Consider the following 25,287-nt stretch of genomic DNA (forward strand, 5'->3'; position numbering starts at 1 on the left):
CCAGCCAAATTTAACTACCTGGGCTCTAAGAAAATGAATCAAGTCCTCTTTGGAATGCCTGAACGCATCTCCTTCCCCTAACAGGTCAATAACACCCTGACTTTCCCTCAGGGGTCCCCTAAGAAGACCCTCCCTTCTGAGGTAAGGGATCTGCTCAGCATGGTGGCTGCAGGCAGTCCTGCAGGGGCTGGGGTTTTGGAACCCCAAGAGCTAGCCAGCCCTCACAGCCTTCCTTCCATCAGCAGAACTGCTAGGGAGCTGCCGTATCCCTCCTGAGCACATTGCTTATGCCGCCAACCAGGATGCCCTAACACTGTTCTTCCCATATTCTCCTGCCCCGCCCCCCCTCAAGTAAAGGTCACCCTGAGGATTCTGACTCACTGGAATACAGTTCATGATTCCCAAGCTGCCTTCTTTTCCCTCTGCCTTTGCTCCCACCTCCCTAGCAGGGAAGGCAGACTGTCTGTAATGGAGTGAGAGACAGAACTCGCACGTTTACTCTGCTGTCCTTCCCCTGAGGACAGTCCTGTCCCCACAGGCTCCACCCCTTGAGCAGCACCCTGGGGTAAAGGAAAAGGCTGCATGTGAAGACGGTGGAAGAAGGGGACAGGAGGGGACAAAGCAAGCCTGCAGGAGGAGGTAAGACAGGACAGTTCTTTTCCTACCTATGCCAGCTCCATACCCATTTAAGCTGGGGACTGGGGATGCAAAGTGCAGCTCTGGCATCAAGGAAGGAAACACGAATCAGCAAGAAAAGACACAAACAAAAAAGAACAAAGTGGAATAACAGCCACATTAGAAGAACATACACAAGATGCATGTGTGGGAATTCAGAGAGAAAGGAGGCTTTGGGAAGTCAGGGATGCTTCACAGAGAGGAGAGGGGCAAGCCAGGACTGGAAGGCTGCAGGGGAGCACAAGCACATGATGGCAAGACAGCAGGGTGGGCTCGGGGAGGAACTCACCCCTGGGTGAGTGCAGGGAAGGGGACTGCAGGGCGCAGGGACACGGCTGGAAGGGTGGTGGGACAGAGAACAAGGGAGAAGTCTACAGGGTGGGCACATCTGTTTTTTTAAACAGGGAGTAGGGCTGTAGCCTGGCAACACCCAGGAAGATGCAAACACTGAAAGACGGCACTGGAGTGGCACACAGAGCAGGGCAGAGGAGAGTAGCCCTGGAGGCAGGGAAACCAACTAGGAACCTAGTAGAACAGTCTAGGCGTGAACTTCAGGAATGGGGGCAGGGAGGGGGTACTGGAGAGAAAACTTGCCCTGCCAGCTGGTGGGATGGAAGGAGCTGAGAGTGAGTCTGTTTCCAGCCTGCACAACTAGGTGGGAAGCAGTGCCACCCACCTAGAGAAGAAACACAGTAGGGTTGGGGGGAGGCAGGGCAAATGCCACTAGGACACACCTCTCTATACTCCAGTCAGTCCTTCCAAGCAGCCCTAGGTGAATGGCAGTGCTTAATGCTTCATGGGTGCTTCAGCATCCCCAATTTTGCGCCCCAATCTCACCTGCATCCAAAAGTTGTCTGCAGCAAAGTTGTGATTCCCACACAGAAGAAAATGGTCCCGATGAGCTGGCTGGTGGCCCACTGGTCATATCCCACACACATGGCATCGGCCAGCAGAAAGGGCACCGCGATGGTGCCACTGAAGCACGTCAGGTAATGCTACAGGTGACAGGGAGACAGAGGGGAAAAGAATAAACCCTTCTTTGTATTTTTTCTGATTTTACCCTAACTTTGCCCACCCCCGTCGTTTTTAAAAAGTTACACACATGAAGAATTTGTTTTTTTAGGTACACACTCTTATCATATGCCAAATCATCTGTTTTTTGGCATTTCTCCTTTCCATTATTTTCTTGTCTTATCACTAACTTGTATTATTAATTATTACTTGCATGAATCCAGACCAGCACAAAGGAAGTACTCAATACAAACACTGGTAGTGTTTTATTTATATAATTCTTACTGGGAATATTTGCTTTTTTAAAATGCTTTTCAGCATCAATTGCTAAAACCATAGGTCTTTCTCCTCTAATCTGTTAACATGAATTGTGTGGCACTGAACCATTCTAGTTAGTCATGCTAGATTTTTCTTCTGGCATTTGATTTGCCAATATTTTATGTAGAATTTTACATCTATGTTCTTGAGATAATTCGTCCATTTTTTTTTTTTTAATTCTTTTAGGTCTGGGGATTAAAGTTACAAGCTTCATTGCACAAGGCATTTTCCATCTTTTTCTATGGTCCGGCATTGTTTAACAGCAATCAGGGAAGGGCTAGGGTCACACAGTAGCTGTGGGAATCCTCCAGAAAGAGCCCATCCCACTCTTCCTTTAGGGCCCCTCCCCCATTCCTTGGGGCCCTGGCAGGACATTCCAGCCCTCACTGCTCACTTCCCTTCCTCCCAGAGGCCTGCCTGTTTGGTTCCTACTTCTGTTCTTCAAACTTCCTACGTTTCTTCCCAATAGTTTCCCATCTCTGCTCATGTTTGCCAAAATGTGCTGCTTGCAGCCCATAAAGCCCAACTGTGTAACACTAACAGGTGTTTGGTGAGAGGAAGAGAACATTCTCATCCAGGACTTCCCAGAGCTGCTCACAAGTTTAAGAGTGCTGTGCACTGTCAAGAAGGGCATGATGCACACAGGGTTTCCCAAGCCTATCTGAACAGGGAAGACTACTTCTAGAAACATCTATAATATAAACATATCAAAAAATGAGTTTCTTGAATCTGATTCCAGATACTCAGCCCTAGGGAAATTATTTGCCAAGACCAGTCAGCTCCTTTGGTTATGTCTTCTTTATTAGACGCCTTTCTGTCCAGGTTACCAAATGCTTTGATACCTAAGGGAAGGGGCCTGGAAACTGGACCAAAGCATCAGCTCTCAGCAGGTACAGTTCACCTCCAAGTGAATAAACCTCTCTGGATAACGGGACTGATTTTCTCAGCATGAACTGATCATTCAAACTTAAAGAATGGAAAGTGAAACCTCAAAACCAAGGCAAACACAGTCCAGGGGTATGTGTCTGGACAAAGAGCCTTCCATGTCATCCCCTTTCTCCTAAAGCCCCACTTCAATCGTAAGTGGGAAAAGGGAGTGGTGGTGGTGGTGGTGGGGGGGGGAGTGGGTACCAAACATTCAGGAGTCCTGCATCAGCTTGTGTCACCTCTCGCCCCATCCCCCCACCCCTCCCCTGGCAGCTTCCCTGCTCTGCTCCCACTGGAAATTGCAGCAGACAAAGCAGACACCACCAAGGCGAAGTTTGCCTTCCTTTAAAAGTAAGATTGAAGCCTCCACATTTATGTCCTGACCAACATAGCACATCTCAGTGTCACCCATATTTCATGGCAGAACTGACGGTGACTGTGGTTGGTTAACTAGGAATGAGAGATGAACACTAACCCTTCTTTTCTCTATTCTTCTACCTTTCTCTTCCCTCCACTCTCCCCTTTCTACACATCTACGATCTTTTTTCCTTACTTCCATGTCATTTCTCTTGCTTATTCCCTGAACATTTTCCTTTCATTCCATGATTAACCTACTCCTCCTGTTTTCTTCCTTTCACTGTTATGAAGTTCATGTTAACAATTCCCATTCATCATTCTTAAAAGAGTAATTTATATTAAAGTTGTCAATAAATAAAAAATAAAAATTGAATTTTAAATAATCCAGACAGATTCAAGCATCTGCTGGTGGTTACATTCCAAAGGAATCATCTTACCTGCAACCCCAGAAATATGCACAGGTACCAGGGAGGAACATCTTCTATGGTGTAAATCATGTCCGATCTCTGGGGGTCAAGACTGCCCGTGCTATCCAAGGTCTCAGCGAGAGAGCTCTGTGAACGAGAGGGAGAAAACAAGTTGTTTAATGAAAGCAAGGACTAAAGTTAACTCAGCACAGGCTACTGTTACTGAAAAACAACTTTATAAAGTGTCTGTTGCTCTCCTGTAAAATTAAGCCTTGGTCATCTCTGACACAGTGTCAAGCACACTCACTCGGTGGGACAGTCTGCCCTCAGGATTTGGGGCTTCAGCATTCCTTCCATCAACTCACACCCAAGAGCACCCAACTTGCTCAGAGCTCCTCCCCAAGACTGGGCACCTACTGCGTGGAGAGGGATGCTCTCAAGGTTGAGACCACAAAGTAATACCTTGGCATGAGCTGTCCTTGGGTGGTAACCCTAATGAAGCAGTGTTACAAAACGTTAACCACTTTCAAACAGAGAGCACTAATCTGTCCCTCCTACCCCATTCCATCCCTGCAAGGAAAAAGACTTCTGTACCTAAACACCCTTCTTTTAAAACACTGCTGCTCAGACATAATGGTGAGTGAAGAGAGCAAAGGTATACAGATATGATGATTCAAATTTTGTTTAAAAAAACAGACTAAAAATGTATTTATACTTTAGGGGACTTTTTTTCTTTTCTTTTCCCCTCACGATTACTAAAGATTTTTTAAAATGTTAAGCCTTGCATCCTTTATAAGCCAGAATCTTTACAAAGACCAGACACTTTAGGTTATAGTCTAGACATTTCCAGTCAGCTTCAGCTTCAGCATCTCTTCTGAACTCATCCAGTATCTGAGCCAAACTGAAAACTCGGGGGTTCCCCCATATACCCTCAATACTGCTCTAGTTTCTAAAACCCTACAGACAATTTCTTGGAATCCAAGATGTGCATTTTTTAAAGTTTTTTAATAACATAAAGTGCTTAAGAGGAAATAAAATTAAAAGATGTGCCACAGAAAAGATAAAGATGATAACATTCTGATCCTTGGCCACACCTAGCCCAATTTGTACCCCCTTTCCAATGGATTTGATCCACAGAAAGAAGCTGACTCCTTATGTTTATCACTCCATTTTTCATGCACAGGGATTTGGGGGCCAAATACTCTTGAACGAAAGAAGTGACACAATTCAGCCTTACCTTCTAAAGCCTAAAGGTAAATATCTGATGTAAATTGACATTTTATCTAATCCAAATGTGAATTGAATATGAACTTTCGGAAAGAACTTTTTCTTCCATTCAAACAATGGATACTGGCAGATCTGCATTATTAAATGGTTTTAAACATATTATATGTGTCATTTAAAATTTGTTTGTAGAGGTGGTAGAGAAAGTACACATGGTGAGGAACTTGATATGTGGTGATGTACAGTAAAGGATTAACTCAGCAGGTCTGGGTTGTCCAAACCCTGCACATTTCAAAGAGAAGTTTGGCCCTTGCCTGCCACCTGGAAGATAACCTCTGTGCTCTTGGAATATCCTGCCTCTTAAGAGTGTATCTGTTTACCTGAATGAAGCCTTGAGCTGCCCTTCATAGATTATGCAAACAATGCAACTGATGATGGGGCCTTGGGCCACATGGTATCAGTTTGACTCCAGAGGGTCTGGCAACACTCCTTGAGTGTTGTCACACTTTGTTTCGGGGGAAATTAAGCACTGCTCACGTGACTCCACTAGGAAGAGGACAACCGAAAGCTTGTTCTGTCTCTCCTAGACCTTGCCCTACATGTTTTTTTCCATTGATCTTAATCTGAATCCTTTCTCTCAAATAAGCTGTAACCAGGAGTGTAATAGTTTTTCTGAATTCTGAGTCCTCCTAGCAAATTACTGAACCTGATTTGGGACTCCCAAATCAGTCTTGGAAATCCCTGAACTAAGTTGACCATTTGCTGACATGATGCAACTATGGATACTGGACTCACTATACAAAGGACAATTCAACACTATCATATTACCTACAGGTGGGGAATGTTACTGCTCACAAAGTAACAAAAAGAAATGTCTGAAAACAGAGTATAGTAACACTACAATTACTAGATTAGTACAATCTGTTACAATAATATTATATGCATTATTATTCTAATGATTCCGAAATGACTAGTTTTAACTATAAAACAGATGAACAGAAATGAAAAGACTGCATCTGTCCTCTTTCAGGCCTGGAAGGCTAAGATTAAGATTTGTACACAAACATATACATATACTGTACACACACAATTTTTCTTAGTAATGAGGGTGGTTCTACAACTCAGAAATGGAACTAATGTAAAATGTCCACAAATGGTATTAAGAAAAAGTAGGGAATTGTGTGGTCAAGGGGATCAGTGAACCCTGTCAGAAAAATGCTGCACCACCCTTCCCAGAGACAGAAGGAGCGTGTTTGGTCACTGTGGACCATGGTACCACATTGTGTTATCACTGCATGAACAATATGAACTCTCTTAAAACTGCAAAACAAAAAGCTCCAACAGCGAGATTTCTTTAAAAGATGACTACATTAATAATTTGATGATGTCATCTTGAATAGGCTTTTCCATATTATTCTATGGTCTAAGATAATCTAAAGAAAAAGGAAATTACCTGTTCTTCAAAGATTAGTGAACTCAGAATTCAGTTCTCCTGTTGGAGACTTCTTAAGAGATCGTTAATAACCTTTCCAATCTCTCCTATGGTTATTTATCTAGTCTAGCACTTTTAAGTCACTTGTAATCTTTTTCTCTAGGAAATAATTTCCTCTACAGCAGGAGTCAGCAAACTCTTTCTATAAAGGGCTATGTAGTAAATATTTTAGGCTTTGTGGGCCATATGGTTCTGTCACAAATACTCAACTCTGCTATTATAGTGTAAAAGAACATTAGACAGTATGTAAACAAATGAGTTATAGCTGTGTTCCAATAAAACTTTATTTACAGAAACAAGTGTTGGGCCAGATTTGGTTTGCAGGATGTAGCTTGCCAACCCTGCTATAGGGTTTCAAATTGATTATCATAAAGTTGTAGTTAATATTCTCTTATACACATTTCTTATATTTCCTTTCACATTCCTAACATGCATTAGTGCTTCCTCATCTTTTACCTTAATCAGGTCCACCAAAGATCAATGTCACTGGTCTTTTCAAATAACCAGTTTCTGAGTTCTAGTAAAACATGGTTGATTGACCACATCTGTCATTTCCCCTAACTCCTAAAAACACTGAGAAAGAATAAATATGACACAAATCTACAAGGACAAAGAAAACAGTAGAAAGAGAAATGAGAATAACATATTTTGGAATATGCAAAGCATTTGTATGAGCTGTGACCCATTTAGGAGAGGGAAGGAACCTAAAACATTGGTGCCTGGAGAGGGAAGGTATAAAGAAGCAAGTTGGTTGACCAACAGAAGCCCAGAAAGGTTCTATGCTTGGAGGCACAAGACAGAGTAGGGATGGAAAGAAGATGGGATTTAACTCTGCGAACCAATCAGACACCCTGTTTCCTACTGCTATCCTCATCCTACAAGACACAAAAATGTATTGTTTGAAGAATACAAATCAGAAACACCTCAGACTGAGGAATACTATGTGGGGTTAAATGCAAGCATGAACAGCGGGATCCTCATCTGCTTCCAAATGCCAGAAGCCAGGTTATACACCCACAGGAAGAGACTAGAGGATTTCTTTCTAGAGGAACTGATCAGCCTCAGAGACAAGACACTGCCATCTATAGACCCTACAGTGACAAGACAGCTTTCCCTATTCAGTGGAAAGGCCCACCAGTAGACAAACTTCATCCACACATAATGACCCTACAGTCATATTTTTTATTGTCTCACATTCCTCCAAAAATAAGAGCCAAATAAACAGAGGAAATAGGGTCCATGTAGTAGAGAGAAAACATATTGGGGGTGGGGGGGAAGAAACCTGTGTCTTCACAAAAATAAAAGTATTTTGAACCTGGGAGGAGAGCGTTGCCGTTTTAAAAGCTTTAATCAGCAAATAAAAACAAACAAACAAAAAAAACAGGAAAAGAGATCTTAGAAACTAAAAACAAAATAGGAAAAAACAAATTCAACAAAAGGGTTGAAAGTCAAATATATGTGCTCAAAATAACAAAAAGACAAATACGGGGACTTCCCCGGTGGTCCAGTGGTAAAGAATCTGCCTTCCAATGCAGGGAACGTGAGTTCAATCCCTGGTCGGGGAACTAAGATCCCACATGCAGCAGGGCAACCAAGCCTGCGTACCACAACTACAGAGCCCACGCACTCTGGAGCCTGCACGCCACAACTACAGAGCCCATGCACTCTGGAGCCTGTGCACCACAACTAGGGAGAGAAAACCCACACACCACAACTGGAGAGAAGCCCGCGCACTGCAATGAAGAGCCCGTGTGCCACAACGAAAGATCCTACATGCCGCAACTAAGACCTGATGCGGCCAAAAGTAAAATAAATAAATAAAAATAAATAAATATTTAGGGGAGGGGGAGGGGAAAAAAGTCATGCCAGCATGACAGAAGCAACCAGCCCCATGATGCCCCATCCCAAATCTTTGAGCATAATAAAAAGGTTGTTTAAAAAAAAAAAAAAAAAGACAAGAAATAATAACATTTTTTATGGAAGAAAACAGAATATAGGAATCAAAGAAATAAGAAAATTTCCAAGAACTAAAGGATATGCCTACAAATTAGAAAGATGCACTAAGTACTCAATAAATTAATGAAAAAGGATTCAGATATTTTGAAAACTCAATAAAACAATCAATTGTATTAAAAAATTTAAGGACAAAGGGAAATAAAACGTGAGTTGAAAGAATCTGGACAGAAGGGGGGAAAAAAAATGAAAGTGGTAGGAGCACAAGAGGGAAGAGACAACATGAAAAAAATGTAAGAGAAAAAAAGATTAGAGAGAAATGATAACGAAGGCAGACAAAGGAGAGCCAAAATATGCATAATTGGAGCCCCCAAATAAGAAAACCAAAAGAAGAGACTGGAACAAAAAATAAAGATATAATTCAAGACAACATTCCTGAAGTAACAGGAGCCTTGAAGCTACATATTGAAAGTGCCAGGAAAAACTGACCCAGGTCAGCATCAAAACTTATGATATGATTATTATCATATGATAGTCATTAAAGTTACTGATTATCAAAGATAAATAAAGAATTCATAGGACAGGCAAAAAGATCAAGATACTGACTTAAAAAAAAAAAACAGCCTGAGTTCTTCATAGCCACATTCAACACCAGAAAATGGGAAAACAGCAAACCATAAGATATGATTCAATTATTTTCTTAACTTTGTATTATAGAATTTTTCAAACATATACAAAGGTAGAAGGAATATGAAATGCCTGCCCTATATCTATCCCCAGCTCCAGCTTCAAAATTTATTAGCCCCGTGTTCTTGTTTAATCGATTCCCCATACCATTCCAACTTTACTGGGGTAAGGGGATGGATTATTTTAAACTGAATCCTCAAAATACATAAATTTGCCCATAAACACATATGTATGTCTCTTCAGCAGATAAGGACTTTTAAAAAGAACCAAAATACCATTACATACTAATCAAATTAACAATTTCTTCATATCATCTAATACCCAATGCTTTAAAAATTTTTTTCATATTGTATCAAAACTTTGTTACAGCTGATTTATTTGAGTCAGGATCCAAACAATGTCCCAAGGATTTTACATCCAGCCGAACTCTCCTTCAAGGCTAAATGCTATAGATAAATTCTCATCCAAAACTATTCCCATGATCCAGCTCTTCTCTTGGAAACTACTACTATAGTGTTACTTCTCTAATTTCAGTGAACATATCAAATCACATAGGAATTGTATGAAAATGCAAATTCTGATTCAGCAGGTCTTGGTTGGGGCAGAGATTCTACGTTTCTGACATGTAGGTAATGATGTCAACGATGCTGGTGCATGGACTACACTTTGAATATCAAGGGCCTAGAGGATGAACTTCGGTCAACCCAGAAATTATTAGGGAAACCAGCAGAAGGCTTGTCTCAAATTAACTGTAGGAATAAAACTAAAAATAGGGATTAGATGTATAAAATAGATAACTAATAAGAACCTGCTGTACAAAAAGTAAATAAAAAATAAATAAATAAAAAAAATTCAAAAATTCCAAAAAAAATAAATAAAACTAAAAATAGGGATTAGATTGCCAGAATATATAAATTTCACGTGCACCAAAAAGATACAATCGTTACAATTAACAAAATGTGAGAGTGAAAAGGAAAAAGGCAAGCAGTAGAGTAAATTAATTGTCATCTAATATAGCTGGAAGTCAAAGGATGATACTTGAAGCTAACAAATCAATTATAATGATGGGCAAAAGTAATATTTCTGACCAAAATCAGATAGTAGAAGAGAGAAAGAGCAAATGGAAGGAAGGAAAAACACTAATTTTGTTACTGTTCATGGTAGGAAACTAGAAGACAATGAAATAAAGGGTTAAGTATATAGTTCTATAGTTATGATTATATAGGTGTCCACTAGAATAAAGTACAGAAGTTTTTAAATATCACAACTACACACACAAATAAAACAAAATATACTTGTCATTATCACTAAATGTAAATAGGCTAAACTCAACTATTGAAAGAACAAGATTTTAAGACCTTCTCAAAGCAAAATTCAATTCTATGCTGTATATAAGAGATACATCTAAGAATGAGCAAAGCTAAAGAAAAATGCAAATAAAGTCTTAATTATCTTCAAACAAGGTAGTATTCTAGCTAAAGAGCAATAACCAAGACAAATATGAGTATGTTTTAAATGATAAAAGGTACAATTCACCATAAACATGTTATAAATATCTATGTACAAATAAGAGAGAGTCGATAATTATAAAGCAAAATATCTCAGAAATAATATGAGAAATCTAAAAATACCAATAATGGGAAATTAATCTCTCAATTTATGGCAGACCAAATGGCAGGCAAAAGAAAAGATGTAATAACTAATAAAATATAACCTAAATATTTAACTCTTTTCAATTATCTAGAACACAAAAATTCACAAAAAATATTTGCAAAAATTCAACCATAAGGAACACTTCAATACATTCCAAAAAATAATACAAGTAACATTTTCTGACCACAATACAATAAAACTGGAAATTAAAAAAACAGACAATCAAAAACCCTCCTCCAGGGACTTCCCTGGTGGTCCAGTGGTTAAGAATCGGCCTTGCAATGCAGGGGATGCCAGTTCAATCCCTGGTGCAGGAACTACACATGCCACATGCCACAGGGCAACTAAGCCCGCACACCACAACTACTGAGCCCATGCGCTCTGGAGCCCATGTGTCACAACTACAGAGAAGCCTGCACACTGCCATGAGGAGCCTGCATGCCACAACAAAAGATCCCACGTGCCGCAACTAAGACCCGACTCAGCCAAAAATAAAAAAGAAAAACCCTTCTCCATCTGGAAATTTTTAAATGCCTCCTTAAAGGGCAAAGGGGAAGAAATATGATCCAAAATAGCAAACTATTTAGAAAATAGAAAATTTATTAGAATTAAACATGAAAATCCACTGGATATAGCTAAAGCAGTGCTTAGTGGAAAATTCATAGTCTTTGCACTTAAAACAAAAAGACAAACTAAGCATATGCCTCAGAAAATAATAGAAAATAACAGGAAAACCAATAAAGGAATAAAAAACGGATACATTAGAAAACAGAAAAGCATTTGCACTAAGTAAATCTAAAATTTAGTTCTTTTAAATTAAAAAAAAACCAACTAGCTAATCCAGGGAAATAAAAATGGAGCAATGTGGAAGGAGAAAGGACAAGCATAAAAAATCAGAAAAAAAGTGGAAATAATCACAGAATAAAGGAATTAAAAAACATAAAAATCCATTTTGCTCAGTTCTATGTATATAACTTGAAAATTAGAATGAGTCAAATTTTTAGAAAAAAATACTTTACCAAAACTGACTCCAGCATAAAATAAGTCCCAAACTGACTGATTCCCAAAGTAGAAATAGAAATTCTCAAAGGTATGTCAAAACAAAATACTAGACTCAGATGATTTTATAGGGAATGCTAACAAACTTTTAAATACACACACACTCAACATATTACATGTAATATTTATGTTTCATACACAGACACAAATTCCCATGTTTTTTAAGGAAAAGAACACTCCCCAGAATCTTTTTTTTTTTTTTGCCAAGCCGCGTGGCATGTGGGATCTTAGTACCCCAACCAGGGATTGAACCCGCGCCCCCTGCAGTGGAAGTGCAAAGTGTTAACTGGACTGCCAGGTAAGTCCCTCACCAAAATCTTTTGTGAAGCAAATATAATACCGATATCAAAACCTCACAAAGATGACACTACCACCCCCCCAAAAAAACTTCAGATCAACCCCACTCATGAATATTAATGCTCAAATCCTAAAGAAATATTTATTAACAAAATCCAGCAACACATTAAAAAATAATAATATATTGTGATCATACACATCAAGAATGCATTGATGGTTCAACACTGACAGCCTCAGTTGTTGATCTATCTCTCAATAGATCATATTGAGAGATATTAGGAGGAAAATCAAATGATCATCTCTATAATACACAGAAAGCATGTGCTCAAAATTCAAAAGTTATACTTGATTTTGAAAGATTCAATAGATTAAGAATAAGGATATTTCCTTCACATAGTGAAATGTATCTATTTAGGCCAAAACCACTATCATAATAGAGAAACTATAACCACCAAAGTCAAGGATGTCCACTATCACCCCCATTACTTTTACTGAAGGTACTAGCCAATGCTAGATACCTCTAGTAAGGAAAGTTCGTTTTCTTATTCTAGATAAGAAAGTGAAATTACAAGAATAAAAATTAGATAAGGCAAGGTAAACTTATCACTATTTGCAAATGACATGAATGTATACTTGGAAAATCTCAGTAATCAAATGAAAACAAGATATTCAGTAAAGTAATGGAATATAAAACCAATACATAGTCATCAACAGTTACAAGGTTTGTAGATATAATGGACAAACAAGTTTGATTACCAACAGACATTAGAAAGATAAACTACCTATCAATAAACTTGTGAAATATGAAAGACATAAATGAAGAAAACTTCAAAACCCCTCCTAAAAGATACAAAAGAAGAACAGAACAAACAGAAAGACTTATCACAGTCTTAAACATGAAGACTAAGCATCATATAGATGCCAATTTTCTCTAAGTGAATTACTAAATCTATGCAATCCCAATAAAAACACCAATAGGTATTTTTGGGGTTGTTGGGGGATGATGAGGGTGATTAGACAAGCTGATTCTACAGCTCATAAATATGATTAGAAAAATTCTAAAAAAGAGCAACATGGAGAAACTAGCCCTAAAAGATATAAAACACCATTAGCCTACAATAAAAATATGGTACTGGTGCCTGAATAGACAGAACATCTAAACAGAATATAAAGCCCTGAAATAGGCCTAATTACATTGGGGATTTGGTATATGACAAAAGTATTTCGTATCAGTTGAGGAAAAGATGAGATTATTCAATAAATGGGGTCGGGGTACTGGGTAGCCATCTGGGAAACAAAGCTGGAGCCATATCTTAAGAGTAATTCCAAATAGATCAAGTATTTATTAAACATAAATAACCATGAAAGTACTAGCAGAAAACAAGAAGAGAATTCCCTTATAAATTTAGAATAAAAAATGGCCTTTCTAACCATGGCTCAAAATCCAGAATCCATAAAAGATTGACTAATTTAACTACATAATTTTTTATCAGCTCTACATGGCAAAAACCATAAGCAAAATGGTGACATCTGTAACTCCTATCAAAAAGGGCAACACTCTGCTAGAAATTAGTAAAAAGACCAAGAACCAACACTTAAAACTGCAAGAAAGATATGAAAGAAAGTACACAGAAAAGGATATACAAGTGGCTCTTAAGCATGTGAAAAAGAGATGCAACCTCACTAATGAAAAATACAAGATAAAATTATAGTATGACGACCAAATTGAGAGACATACTACAAAGTAAATTGGCCCATACTATTCAGAAATGTCAAGGTAATGAAAGACAAACAACACTATGGAACTGTTCCAGATCAAAGGAGACTAAAGATACACACTAACGGGACTTCCCTGGTGGCGCAGTGGTTAAGAATCCACCTGTCAATGCAGGGGACACGGGTTCGAGCCCTGGTCCAGGAAGATCCCACGTGCCGCGGAGCAGCTAAGCCCATGCGTCACAACTACTGAGCCCACATGCCACAACTACTGAAGCCCGCGCACCTAGAGCCCGTGCTCCGCAACAAGAGAAACCATTGCAATGAGAAGCCCGCGCACCGCAACAAAGAGTAGCCCCTGCTCGCCGCAACTAGAGAAAGACCGCGCGCAGCAACAAAGACCCAATGCAGCCAAAAATAAATTAATTAATTAATTAATAAAAAAAAGATACACATTAACAATTAGATGCATTAAGTGATACTGATTTGGATCCTGGAACTAAGCTTTATCTATTTAACTCATTATTTAGCTGTAAGAGACATTACTGGAACTGAGGAAATTCAAATGAAAATTATTAAGCTTTATTTTAAAATTGAAATTAATGAAATCAACCAATTATCAATAATAATTGTATCAATGTGAATATCCTAATGTTTTTGTTTTTAGGAAATACACACTGAAGTTATTTAGGAATAAAGGAGCATTGTGCCTGTAACTTACTTTCAAACAGTTCAGAAATAATAGGTATATATAGAGAGAATGATTTTTAAAACCATGAGATTATCTATTCAAGATATTAAAATTAATTTTAAAAATAAAAAAATTCCATATACATTTACTAACCTGGTGAGGTATACATTATGTAGGTGGGGTGGGACTAGTAGTAGCTCACTGTCCATGGTACAACACTCTCGGATATGTGTGTGGGCAGGAGTGGAAAAGAATGTGGAATATACACACCAGACTGCCAGCTGCCAGTTATGTGGGGTAGACCAAGAATGGAGGCAGCACATTTTAAACTGTTTAATACAATTTTGAACTGTTTATGTTAAACAAGTATGCTCAAGAGAACTTTGTTTTTCAAGACCAGCTAGTACCGGGATAAAAGGTAACTTAAAGAGAATCTGCAGGAATCATAAGTCAAAAAAGGTAAAAACTAAAAACAACTTAAAAAAAAAATACCCTCATTATGAAGTTCAAGTCCCTCAACATCCCTAATCTAAGAGTCCCAGTGATACTGAGGTCCATCCTATGGACTCATGATTGATGATTTGAGGCATTATCCTTCTCATCCTTTCAGGAAAAAAAATCCCTTTAATCAAATTCCAAGATGAGTATCTTATAGCTAATACCATATTAGCCAGCATTTATCATAAGAACTTCAAGAGTTTTAATGGACATCAGAAAAGTCAAGTTTTTAATAAAATAAGTGAATACATTACAATGAATTAAGAAACCCTGTGAATATGGGGAACACAAAGGACAGGCTCTCTTGCTCTCAGTTCTCTTGTCTCTTCGTGAATGGTCCATCCTTATTTCACAGTCAGGTGTTCAGAGAGCCTTTAAATGCCATCTGAAAAGCAAGTTCCCAGAGGGCAGCATCCTCTGGTGTGAAGTTTTCTTTACACAAATTTAAGACAGCAAAGGACCTAAACATTTCATTTTCTTCACCTTTAAAATAGGGATAGTGACAGCACCATTCTAACAGGGTTGCCATGAGGACTAAATGTGACAGGTTGCTTAAAGCATTCAGCCAAGGGTCTGGATTCTTAGCACTATTCAACACACGATAACTCTCACTATCCTTGTCATTTCATAAGACAAGAAAAAAACCCCAGTAAAATAGGAAGATATTCTATTTCACTAGTATTCAAGGAAATACACACCTATCAAAGTTTAGATGATGAAAAAAATGTTCACCCAAACAATAAATGTCTAGCAGAAATGTGCTAACTTTAGTGTACTAGACATTTTTCCTGCCAACAGATCAGTAAAAGGTACAGCTACATATGTTTAAAAACCTGAAGAATTAATGCTCCCTACTATTCATTTCAAAAGACAGCCATCACAGTATAAACTACATATATACAAAGGAATATTACTCAGCCATAAAAAGGAATGAAATTGGGTCATTTGTAGAGACACGGATGGACCTAGAGACTGTCATACAGAGTGAAGTAAGTCAGAAAGAGAAAAACAAATATCGTATATTAAAAGACAGCTATCAACTCCTGGATAATGAACATCCAAACTCATGACAGCCTACAGCCTGGAAATTCTGGTGACTCTCTGATTAAGGCCCAAATAACTGAGGATTGGATGCAGCCCAACAAGTCTGTAAAAACAGAAGCACTTTGCTACAAGATGTGCCTCTTGAATGTTGAGACCCAAGCCAGACAGGCAGTGGGCCCCTCCCAGATCCTGCCCTGTGGAATGAGTCTCTGCTGCAGACCACAGCCACAACCATGGCTGCTCCAATCTGTGCTCTGAGGAGCAACTTGGAAACCAACACTGCAGGAATTTCAACATCTCAGCATGAATCTAGCCTCCACAAAACTTAGAATAGCTTGACCAAATAACAGCCATATTGGTCAAGATAGCCAAAAATGAAATTTCCATCTCCCAAACTGGAAAAGAAAGAAAAAGAAAAAGGGAGAAAGAGAAAAAGAAAGAAATCACAGACACAAAAATTTGATTATTTAAGAATTTCAATATAATTTCTTTTGTTCTTTATCATTTTCATGATTACACTGTAAACTTACTGCACTAATACCCAAGTTGGGTATTATAATTGTACATATCAACTTCCTAGTGGTCTGTTACTAGAATACACAGTATACACTGTTTACAGTGCAGTACAGTGGTTCTAGAATATAATGCATCATTATATAAGTTGATGATAGTAAAAATAAAATGTTTTAAAAGTCTGTCAAGTGAAACTCAAATGAAATTGAGAAGTCTTAGGGCTGCAATGCAGTCTGGAAATGCCATGTTATCATACTTTTCATATGTGTTAGGCACAGTGGCAGATACAAAGAGAAAAAGAAATCAAGGCATGTGGACCCTCTCCAGGCAGCTCTCTCCTGGCCTCTATGAACATGGTCACACATTCTATGGTCACACAGACTGACCTGTCAAGCAGAGGGGATGAGGTGGAAAAAAAGATTCTCCCACTTCAGCATGATTTTCAAAGATCTTTGTCCAAGGCACTTTCACAGTCTACATAACCTATCTACTGGTGTCTCCTATTTACTGTACACATGGTATGTACCAGGCACAATGCTAATAACTTTATTATTTCATTTAATACTCACAACAATTTTAAGACAGATGCTAATATTTTTATACCCATTTTAGAGATGAGGCAACTAATGCCCAGAAAGCTTTCGACCCCCTCAGGGTCTGAGTCATATTAGCACCCAGACATAACACTTCCCTCTGGCACCCTGGCTGAGGTTTTAAAAATATCTAGATAAAGACCTCTACATGGTTCTCACTTTAATGTTGCCATTAAAACAATTAAAAATTAGTAACTTCTATTCCTCATCACTCCTTCTATTTCCATTGTAAAGAGAACACACACACACACACACATACACTCAGGAGGGTACAGACAAAACTCCAGATGGATATCCGCTTCCTTGTAGGGGATCTGGGACAGCAGTGGTGGGTGAGTGGCTGGGGCTGATGCAAGGGGTACCTTTTCTGCGATGCCATTTTCTGTCGTGTATATTGCCATGAGCTCGGTGTCTTCATTGTCCTGTTCACCGCTGGACGTGGCACCTCCATTGATCACCACCTGAAGGGAAACACTTCATTTAGAGGCTTTTTTCACCCTATACACTCTGTTGTATGAAAACATTTTCCCCCAAAGAAAAAAACTGCATTTTCACTTATCAGATTAGCCAAGTTTTAAGTTTTCTTAAATGAAACTCCTGACAAGTGAGCACTGCACCAGTGATCACATGTGTTTTTGATGGAGAAACGTACCATGTGTCCTACAGAGTGAGGCTGGATGAATGGGGGTCAGCTGAAGGAGACCAGAAATGGAACACCCAAAGGAACTACAAGGAGTAGGACCCCCAACAGCCTCCAGGGACAAGGGAGGCTTGGCGGAGAGGACAAAGCTGCAGTTTCTGAGCGGGTGAGAGGCATCCTGAGATGCCTTGGTTAAGATCCTTTCCCAGGTAATGCCTGATAACAACTTACTTCTATGTCCCTACAGGGAAGAAATGTGCCAGTTAGAGCAATTCATGCACTGCTGTTACCCTAACTTACTAACTTATATTTCTCACTGCAATTAAATAAACTAGCCCACTGGTGTGTGCCTTTCCTTGTGGCATTGGAGGGATGTGGATGGGGAGGGGATGTCTACACCAACAAAATTGAGTTTCTGGGCCCTAAAGGTATGGACTAGAAGTTATCCTGAGAATCAAAAGAAAACACCTGGGTACCCAGCAGGTCATGACCCCTCTTCATGCCTACCCTTGGTGAGATAAAGCACAGTCTCCTTAGGTCCTGACTGACTGCAGCAAGAAACTTAAAATATTTTTAGTCTTTAGCCTAATGATTCCATTTTTAAGAATCTATCTTGAAAAAAATAATAATGAATATAATTATATGTATGAATAACACAACTACATTTTTTAAATACAGAGGAAAAAAAGAAAAACTACACAAAAGTTTAAATTCTGGTGTTATAAAATACACTAAGGAGAAGTAAAAGATGAGTAATGGTGTAAGAGAAAACACAGTGCAACACGTAACAATGATCGGTATTAGTAATTCAAAAAGAACACCTGCAAATCCGTAATACAAATAACCCAAAGGACAGGAGTCTATGATCCACAGGGAAAAAAAATTAAAATATCCAATGAGACACAAAAAAAGCTGTTCAACCTTACGTAAAATTATAGAAGTGACAAAATATAATTTCATTTTTTAACATAAATTAGGGGAAAATTTTAAAAGATGAATCTGGTGTTGACCAGGGTGTAGGGAGATTATGTTCTTGGTGGAATGACCTTTGTGGTGGGGAACTTAGCACTGGGATTCAAAACAGGCATTTTCTTGGAGCCAGCAATCACACTCACGGAAACTTATCCTCCAGAAATATCTATGCAATATCTATGTTCAAGGTTGATGACTGCAGCATTATTTACAATGCTGAACACTTAGAAAACCTTAAATGTTTATCAAAAAGACAGACACTGTTAAATTATCATATATCCGTTTCAAGAATAATATTCAGCCATTTTTTTTTTTTAAGTTTTTAATTTTTTGGCCCTGCTACATGGCTTGCAGGTTCCCCGACCAGGGATCAAATCTGGACCCATGTCAGTGAAAGTGCCGACTTCTAACCACTGAACCACCAGGGAATTCCCAATATTCAGCCATTTAAAAGAATAAAACTGGGCTTCCCTGGTGGCGCAGTGGTTAAGAATCCTCCTGTCAATGCAGGGGACACAGGTTCAATCCCTCACATGCTGCGGAGCAACTAAGCCCGTGAGCCACAACTACTGAAGCCCGTGCGCCTACAGCCCGTGCTCCGCAACAAGAGAAGTCACCGCAATGAGAAGCCCACGCACCGCAATGAAGAGTGGCCCCCACTCTACGCAACTAGAGAAAGCTTGCGCGCAGCAACGAAGACCCAACACAGCCAAAAATAAATAAATTTTTTTTAAAAAAGGGCACTTTATGTAGATTGACCTATTTAATAAAAAAAAAACTTTTTAAAGAATAAAACTGATGTACTGACAAGGAAACAAGTCCAAGAAATACTGTTTTTTTTTTAAAAGCCACAAAACAGTAAGCCTCGAATTATCCCAATTATGCTAAATAAAATAAAATTTTAATATCCTCTCTACCTGTCCAAATGTTTGGTTAAGGATCCAGAAAAGTCACAAACTACTATGAAGATTGCCCTAGGTGCAAGGATTAGTGATGGGCAACTTTCATTTTTCATTCCCAACCCTTCTTTAGTATTTGGATCTTTTATAATCAGTATATTCGTGTGTTATTTGATACTGCTTTTTAAAATGGCTAATAAAAAGATGTACAACAGGGACTTCCATGCTGGTCCAATGGGTAAGACTCCGCGCTCCCAATGCAGAGGGCCCGTGTTCAATCCTTGGTCAGGGAACTAGATTCTGCATGCGTGCCACAACTAAGAGTTCGCATGCCACAACTAAGATCCCGAGTGCTGCAACTAAGACTTGGCGCAGATTAGATAGATAGATAGATATTTCAAAAAAAAAAAAAAAAAAGACGTACACCAGTACACCAAAATAGTAACAGTGATTGCCTTTAATCAGTGGGGCCATTTTCACCCTCTTTTTCCCTTTATATATTTTGATAATTTTCTCTAATGAGGACAATTTATTTTTATAACAGGGAAGAAATTAAAAAGACTAAAGATTCAAGCAGCATGGCTTGGACTAACTAAGGCAGTCCAGAGAGATTTCAATCCACCTATTTTTGCACTTGAGGAAATCAGGCCAGAGAACATTTTAATTTCTTATTCAAGGTCATATAGATTATATAACCCAAGTCTAAGGCTAGTTTTAAAGTATTCCAAAAATCTCAATTAACTAGTACATAATTCTTACAGGATAAAATATTTTTATTTCAAATAAAGAGTTGCTTTTAAAACTCTAAGTCATGCTATAGCTTTTTACACAGCCGACTGGGTTTGTGGCATTTGTTTGCCTATAAAACTAGCTGCCAGCAGGATACATGCTCCTAGCCAAGTTCAAATCCACAACATAAAACTCTAACTCACTATTACAACCATGCTCCAAGTCATATCACAGCAGCACTCAACCCACTTAGAAGCCAAGAGGTACACACACTCAGGATGAACTGTCTTAAAACAACAACATTTAATTACTTAGTCATCCGAAAAACCCAGGTCTGATTTAAAGTCCTATCCCAGCTAAAACTAACCATCTACATTCATCAATGGTTGCCGCAGAGAGCAAAACTGCTTCATGGGTATGGGGTTTTCTTTTGGGGTGATGAAAATGTTTTGGAACTAGGCAGAGGTGATGGTTGCACAATACTGTGACTGTGTTAAAGGTCACTGAATTGTTCCCTTTTAAATTATTAATTTTGTTGTGTGAATTTCACCTCAATATTTTTTTTTTTTAATCTGTATATGTGTCACCAAAGAGTAGATTCTGGCAGGAGTTAGCAACTCTCACTCCTCCCCTGACTTACTCCATTCTCGCACACACACAATTAAATAAATAGGTACTATAAAATGCAGATGGTCCCCAGCCTAGGAAAAGGCTCACATATTCATTCAACAAACCCTGTTTGAGAATCTACTCTGCCCAGGCAATGAGGATGCAGTCCTGACACCCCCCAGGAATGGATGTCAGGTTACAGAATTGCGACTGAACAAAGGATGCAGCAGGGAGTCACGACGTGGTGCCCAGGACAGGTGTGCCATGATCCAGTGTGCCACATCTGGCTTTGGATGACCATGCTGACTGCAGCGGGAGAGTGGAAGGGTGGGGTGAAGTAAAGGGGATGATGATGGGAACAGAGGTAGGCAGACCCTTTATGAGGCAACTGCCGGACAAGAAGGGACAGTGGCCTGAGCCAAGGTTTTTTTTTTTTTTTTGAGCCAAGGTTTTAACAGTGCTCTGGGAAAGGTAGTCTGGTTCAAGAGAGAGTTAGGACATGGCCTTAATACTGCCTGGGGACTGCCCAAACAGGAGCCTAGCACCACAGCACCGCAGCTCTGCAGGGCGAGTGCAGGGGGAGACACCACCACAGTACGACGGGCAACACCCCAGGCCTGGACTGGATTTTGGGGGCAGAGGGGTAAAGCATCTGGGCTGCTGTCCAGTTCACTCACCCAGGTGGCCGGTGGATGGAGGTGCTGGTCCCAAAAAGATTTGTGTAGGGAGAGACAGAGTGACAAACTGGTACAACAGAAGTTTGTAAGTCAATTCAAAATGTGTTTGATCCATAGAAATCATCCCATAAAGAAGCTTACTTTCCCAGGCCAGTGTGGGAAGTTTATTCAACTGAAATATTATTGACCTACGATTTCTAACATATTTCCACAGGTAAAGCCATCCCTGGGGACCTCAGAGCCCACCTTCCATCCTGGAAGTCTCATGTTCCAGAGCTGAGCCACTGCCTCTCTCCAAGCCATCCTCACCCCTAAGAGAGGAAAATGCGCCCCTTCTTCCCAGGCCCCTGCTCCATCAGCGCTCCAATTGAGAATGGGAACAAACCTAGAAGGTAGGAGGTTCTGGAGCAAATGGGAGATGAAAGAGGTTTTCACTCAAGGGAAAGTGGAATTCAGCACCAGAGGGAGGCCAAGGCTATAGAAGAAAGGGACCACTGACCTGCTGTGTCTCCTGTGTCTATGTGCAGGGAGTGACTAAACATCACTGAAAGTAAAACACTAGTTGTTTCACTAATATTTTCCCTTTGGCGTATTAAATTAGCCACTCTAATGGTCCATTTTTTTAAAAACATGAAATCTAATTTTAAAAATCAAATCAGTTCTTCAGGAAAGGCATAGAGTTTTTTTGTTTTTTTTTTAAGAGAAAAAGATTAAAATGTTGCTGATACTATGAAAGTTCCACATTTTTGAACCTCTAAATATTATTTCAACTGGGAAATAAAACATGTCTTGGAAAGCTTTTTAAACTTAATAAAAATGGATTTTCTTTTGTGTTATTAATAGCATCACAGATAACAGAGGGAAATCTTGGCATCTTTCATCTCAGGGAACTGATCATGCTTTTCTTTAAAATATATATATATCAGCAGATTATTTTAAAATTTTTTGGGAACCATGTCCTTTCTCCCCCCAGAACTATTTGAAATCAAACTTGTGGCTTTAAATTTTTTTCGCCTAGACTAATATTATACAACCACTCCATCAGTTTAGGAAAGCAGGGTCTCTCTGCCTAAATTTGTCCAGTTGGTTTTGTCTCCAACAAAAAAAGGCTATGCTGCCTTTGGTGGGGGTATGTGTCTACTGCTCAGTAAATATGTCTTTCTTGCTTATGTGTTTTATTTCCACTAAGACAGTAACGTTAAAGTATTTGTTTCTGAACAGTAATCCTGAGACGGTCAAATTGTATAGGAAGCAGGAGTGACAGGAGTGATAGCCCAGGAGTCCCACACTGAGCATCATTATGACAGCAATGCCAATTTAAACTGACAGCTGGATAAGCCTGTGTTACTCATACAGAAGGTAAAGGATGCAGGTACCAGGGAAACCCAGTACCTCTGATCAGAACATTCAGAACTCAATTTATCACCTACTGCAGATCTGGTAAAATCTACCCACCACTGACCGTCATGTGTCTGGTAGTCAAGTAAGCCATTTTCTACTAAAACAATCACTTTCAGAGTAGTAATAAAGGTCCCCAAATTAAGTGCTTTCTATTCTTTTAATAAAAAGGTGGGAATTCCCTGGCGGTGCAGTGGTTAAGACTCGACGCTCTCACTGCCCGGGGCTTGGGTTCGATCCCTGGTTGGGGAACTAAGATCCCGCAAGCAATGTGGTATGGAGGTAACACACCTTATTCTTACCCCCCTACACACACCATTATTTCCTCTGAAATGTGTATCTATACTACAATTAAAATGTGTTTTAAATAAAGATGATACCAAGACTACTGTTTCACAGCCTTAACCCAAGCCTCCTTTTAATGAACATAAAAATCTCCCACCTACCTTCAAATTATTTGAAACTTCAAGATTAACTGCCATGAAAAATAAATCAAAGTGAGTATAATACAACATATGCTAAACCTCCAGAGCTTGTCAATCTTAGGTTATGACACCCCAAAAGATCTAGCTGGTAGATCTAATTTAATGCTACTGACCCTAAAGTTGGCAGAGGCAGCAAAGCCCCTAATCTTATTTCCATTGCTTCTTCAAATACAGCAGCTCCCTGTGACACACCCAGTGGCTACGTGCAAGCAAAACCATCAGAAGCAACCAATAATACTGCAGCCAAAAGCCCAGCCAACCCTACAAAGCACAGCCTCCTTCCCTTGCACTGCCCAGCCCAGCCCAGGTCTTCTTAGGGCAGCTCTGAATTTCTTCAGCCTTCTCCAGAAAGCTCCTGGGGCCACAGCAGCCAGAGAATCCCTCAGGGTTCCAGGTGTGTCCTACCTGCCCCCCCCAGCATGATTTGTCCTTCAAGAGGAACAGAAGGTACCTCACCTCTCTCTAAAGCCGGCCCCTACCCCAAAGGGCTGGATGGGTTGATGTGCCATCACTGGCTCATACTGCAAACATTGTTTGTGCTCCTCCTGCTCCCACACATATCTCACAACCGCAGTGATGGTGAAAGCTAATGTTGCTGGGCACAGATTCATGCTGAGCACTGGGCTGGGCACTTTACCAGGTATCTTCCCTTCAAGGCAATATTTGCAAGAGCTTAACTAGGTATGTCCCTTGGACCCCCCCCCACCCCCCATCCTCAAACTGACTCCAGTAAAAATCCCAAGGGCACCCAGCAGCTTACGGCACACCACCCAAAAGGGGGCCATTGTCTTCCATTCTTTCCAGGCGCTAACACTTTATAGATAACAAAGCTAAATTCTCTGACATGCAAATATGTAAGGGCTACAAACCAGCAAGAAAAAGGTGAACATTCCAACAGGAAAATAAGGAAATATAAATGGCTCCTGAATATTTGAAAAGATGTTCAACCTCACTCATGAGATGCAAATTAAAACTAAACTTTTTCACCTATTAAACTGGCCAGGGCTTCCCTGGTGGCGCAGCGGTTGGGAATCTGCCTGCCAATGCAGGTGACACGGGTTCGGGCCCTGGTCTGGGAAGATCCCACATGCCGCGGAGCAACTAAGCCCGTGAGCCACAACTACTGAGCCTGCGTGTCTGGAGCCTGTGCTCCGCAACGGGAGAGGCTGCGACAGTGAGAGGCCCACGCCCCGCGATGAAGAGTGGCCCCGCTCGCCACAACTGGAGAAAGCCCTCGCACAGAAACGAAGACCCAACACAGCCAAAAATAAATAAATAAATAAATAAATAAATTTAAACTGGCCAAAGGCCCAGTCTGACCCACGTTCCACTGGCAAGCCTGCAGGAAAACAGGCACTCACCCTGCAAATGGAGACGAAATGACCTCAACAGAGGTCACTGAGTTGTACCCCTCAAATTACCAAGGCACACACCCTCTACCTCAACAATCCCACTCTTAGAAATTTATCCTTCTATTACATCTGAGTGAACTGTCATGTGCATGGTTATTCACTGCAGTGCAAATTGTAACAACAAAATATTAGAAACAATCTAGATGTCTATCCAGAAATAGTTAAATAAATTACGATACATCCATACCACAGAATGTTCTGGAGTTACCAAAAGAATGAGAATGTGCTTTATATTCTGACATAGGTACATACAGAACATCATCCATGATATATAAGTGGCTAAAGCAAGAGCAGAGCTATAGACAGATATTTAGATGCACACACGTGTGTAAAAGGGGATTTGCTTACATA

The 25,287-nt window shown here is 39.8% G+C and overlaps 1 protein-coding gene across 3 annotated transcripts in view; it reads right to left on the minus strand.

The window, feature by feature from the left end:
* SLC23A2 (solute carrier family 23 member 2) overlaps nt 1-25,287 on the minus strand; it is a 137,868-nt gene that overhangs the window by 41,079 nt on the left and 71,502 nt on the right. For 2 of the 3 annotated variants that reach the window (XM_061208764.1, XM_061208763.1), the window contains exons 3-5: nt 17,478-17,576; nt 3,726-3,842; nt 1,513-1,670 (exon numbers count right to left, since the gene is read on the minus strand). In XM_061208764.1, the coding sequence (XP_061064747.1) occupies nt 1,513-1,670; nt 3,726-3,842; nt 17,478-17,576 (374 nt within the window). The remainder of the gene's footprint in view (nt 1-1,512; nt 1,671-3,725; nt 3,843-17,477; nt 17,577-25,287) is intronic. The other variant, XM_061208765.1, reaches the window with a different exon arrangement.

This window comes from Eubalaena glacialis, chromosome 13 (assembly GCF_028564815.1).
Source record: "Eubalaena glacialis isolate mEubGla1 chromosome 13, mEubGla1.1.hap2.+ XY, whole genome shotgun sequence".
NCBI lineage: Eukaryota > Metazoa > Chordata > Mammalia > Artiodactyla > Balaenidae > Eubalaena > Eubalaena glacialis.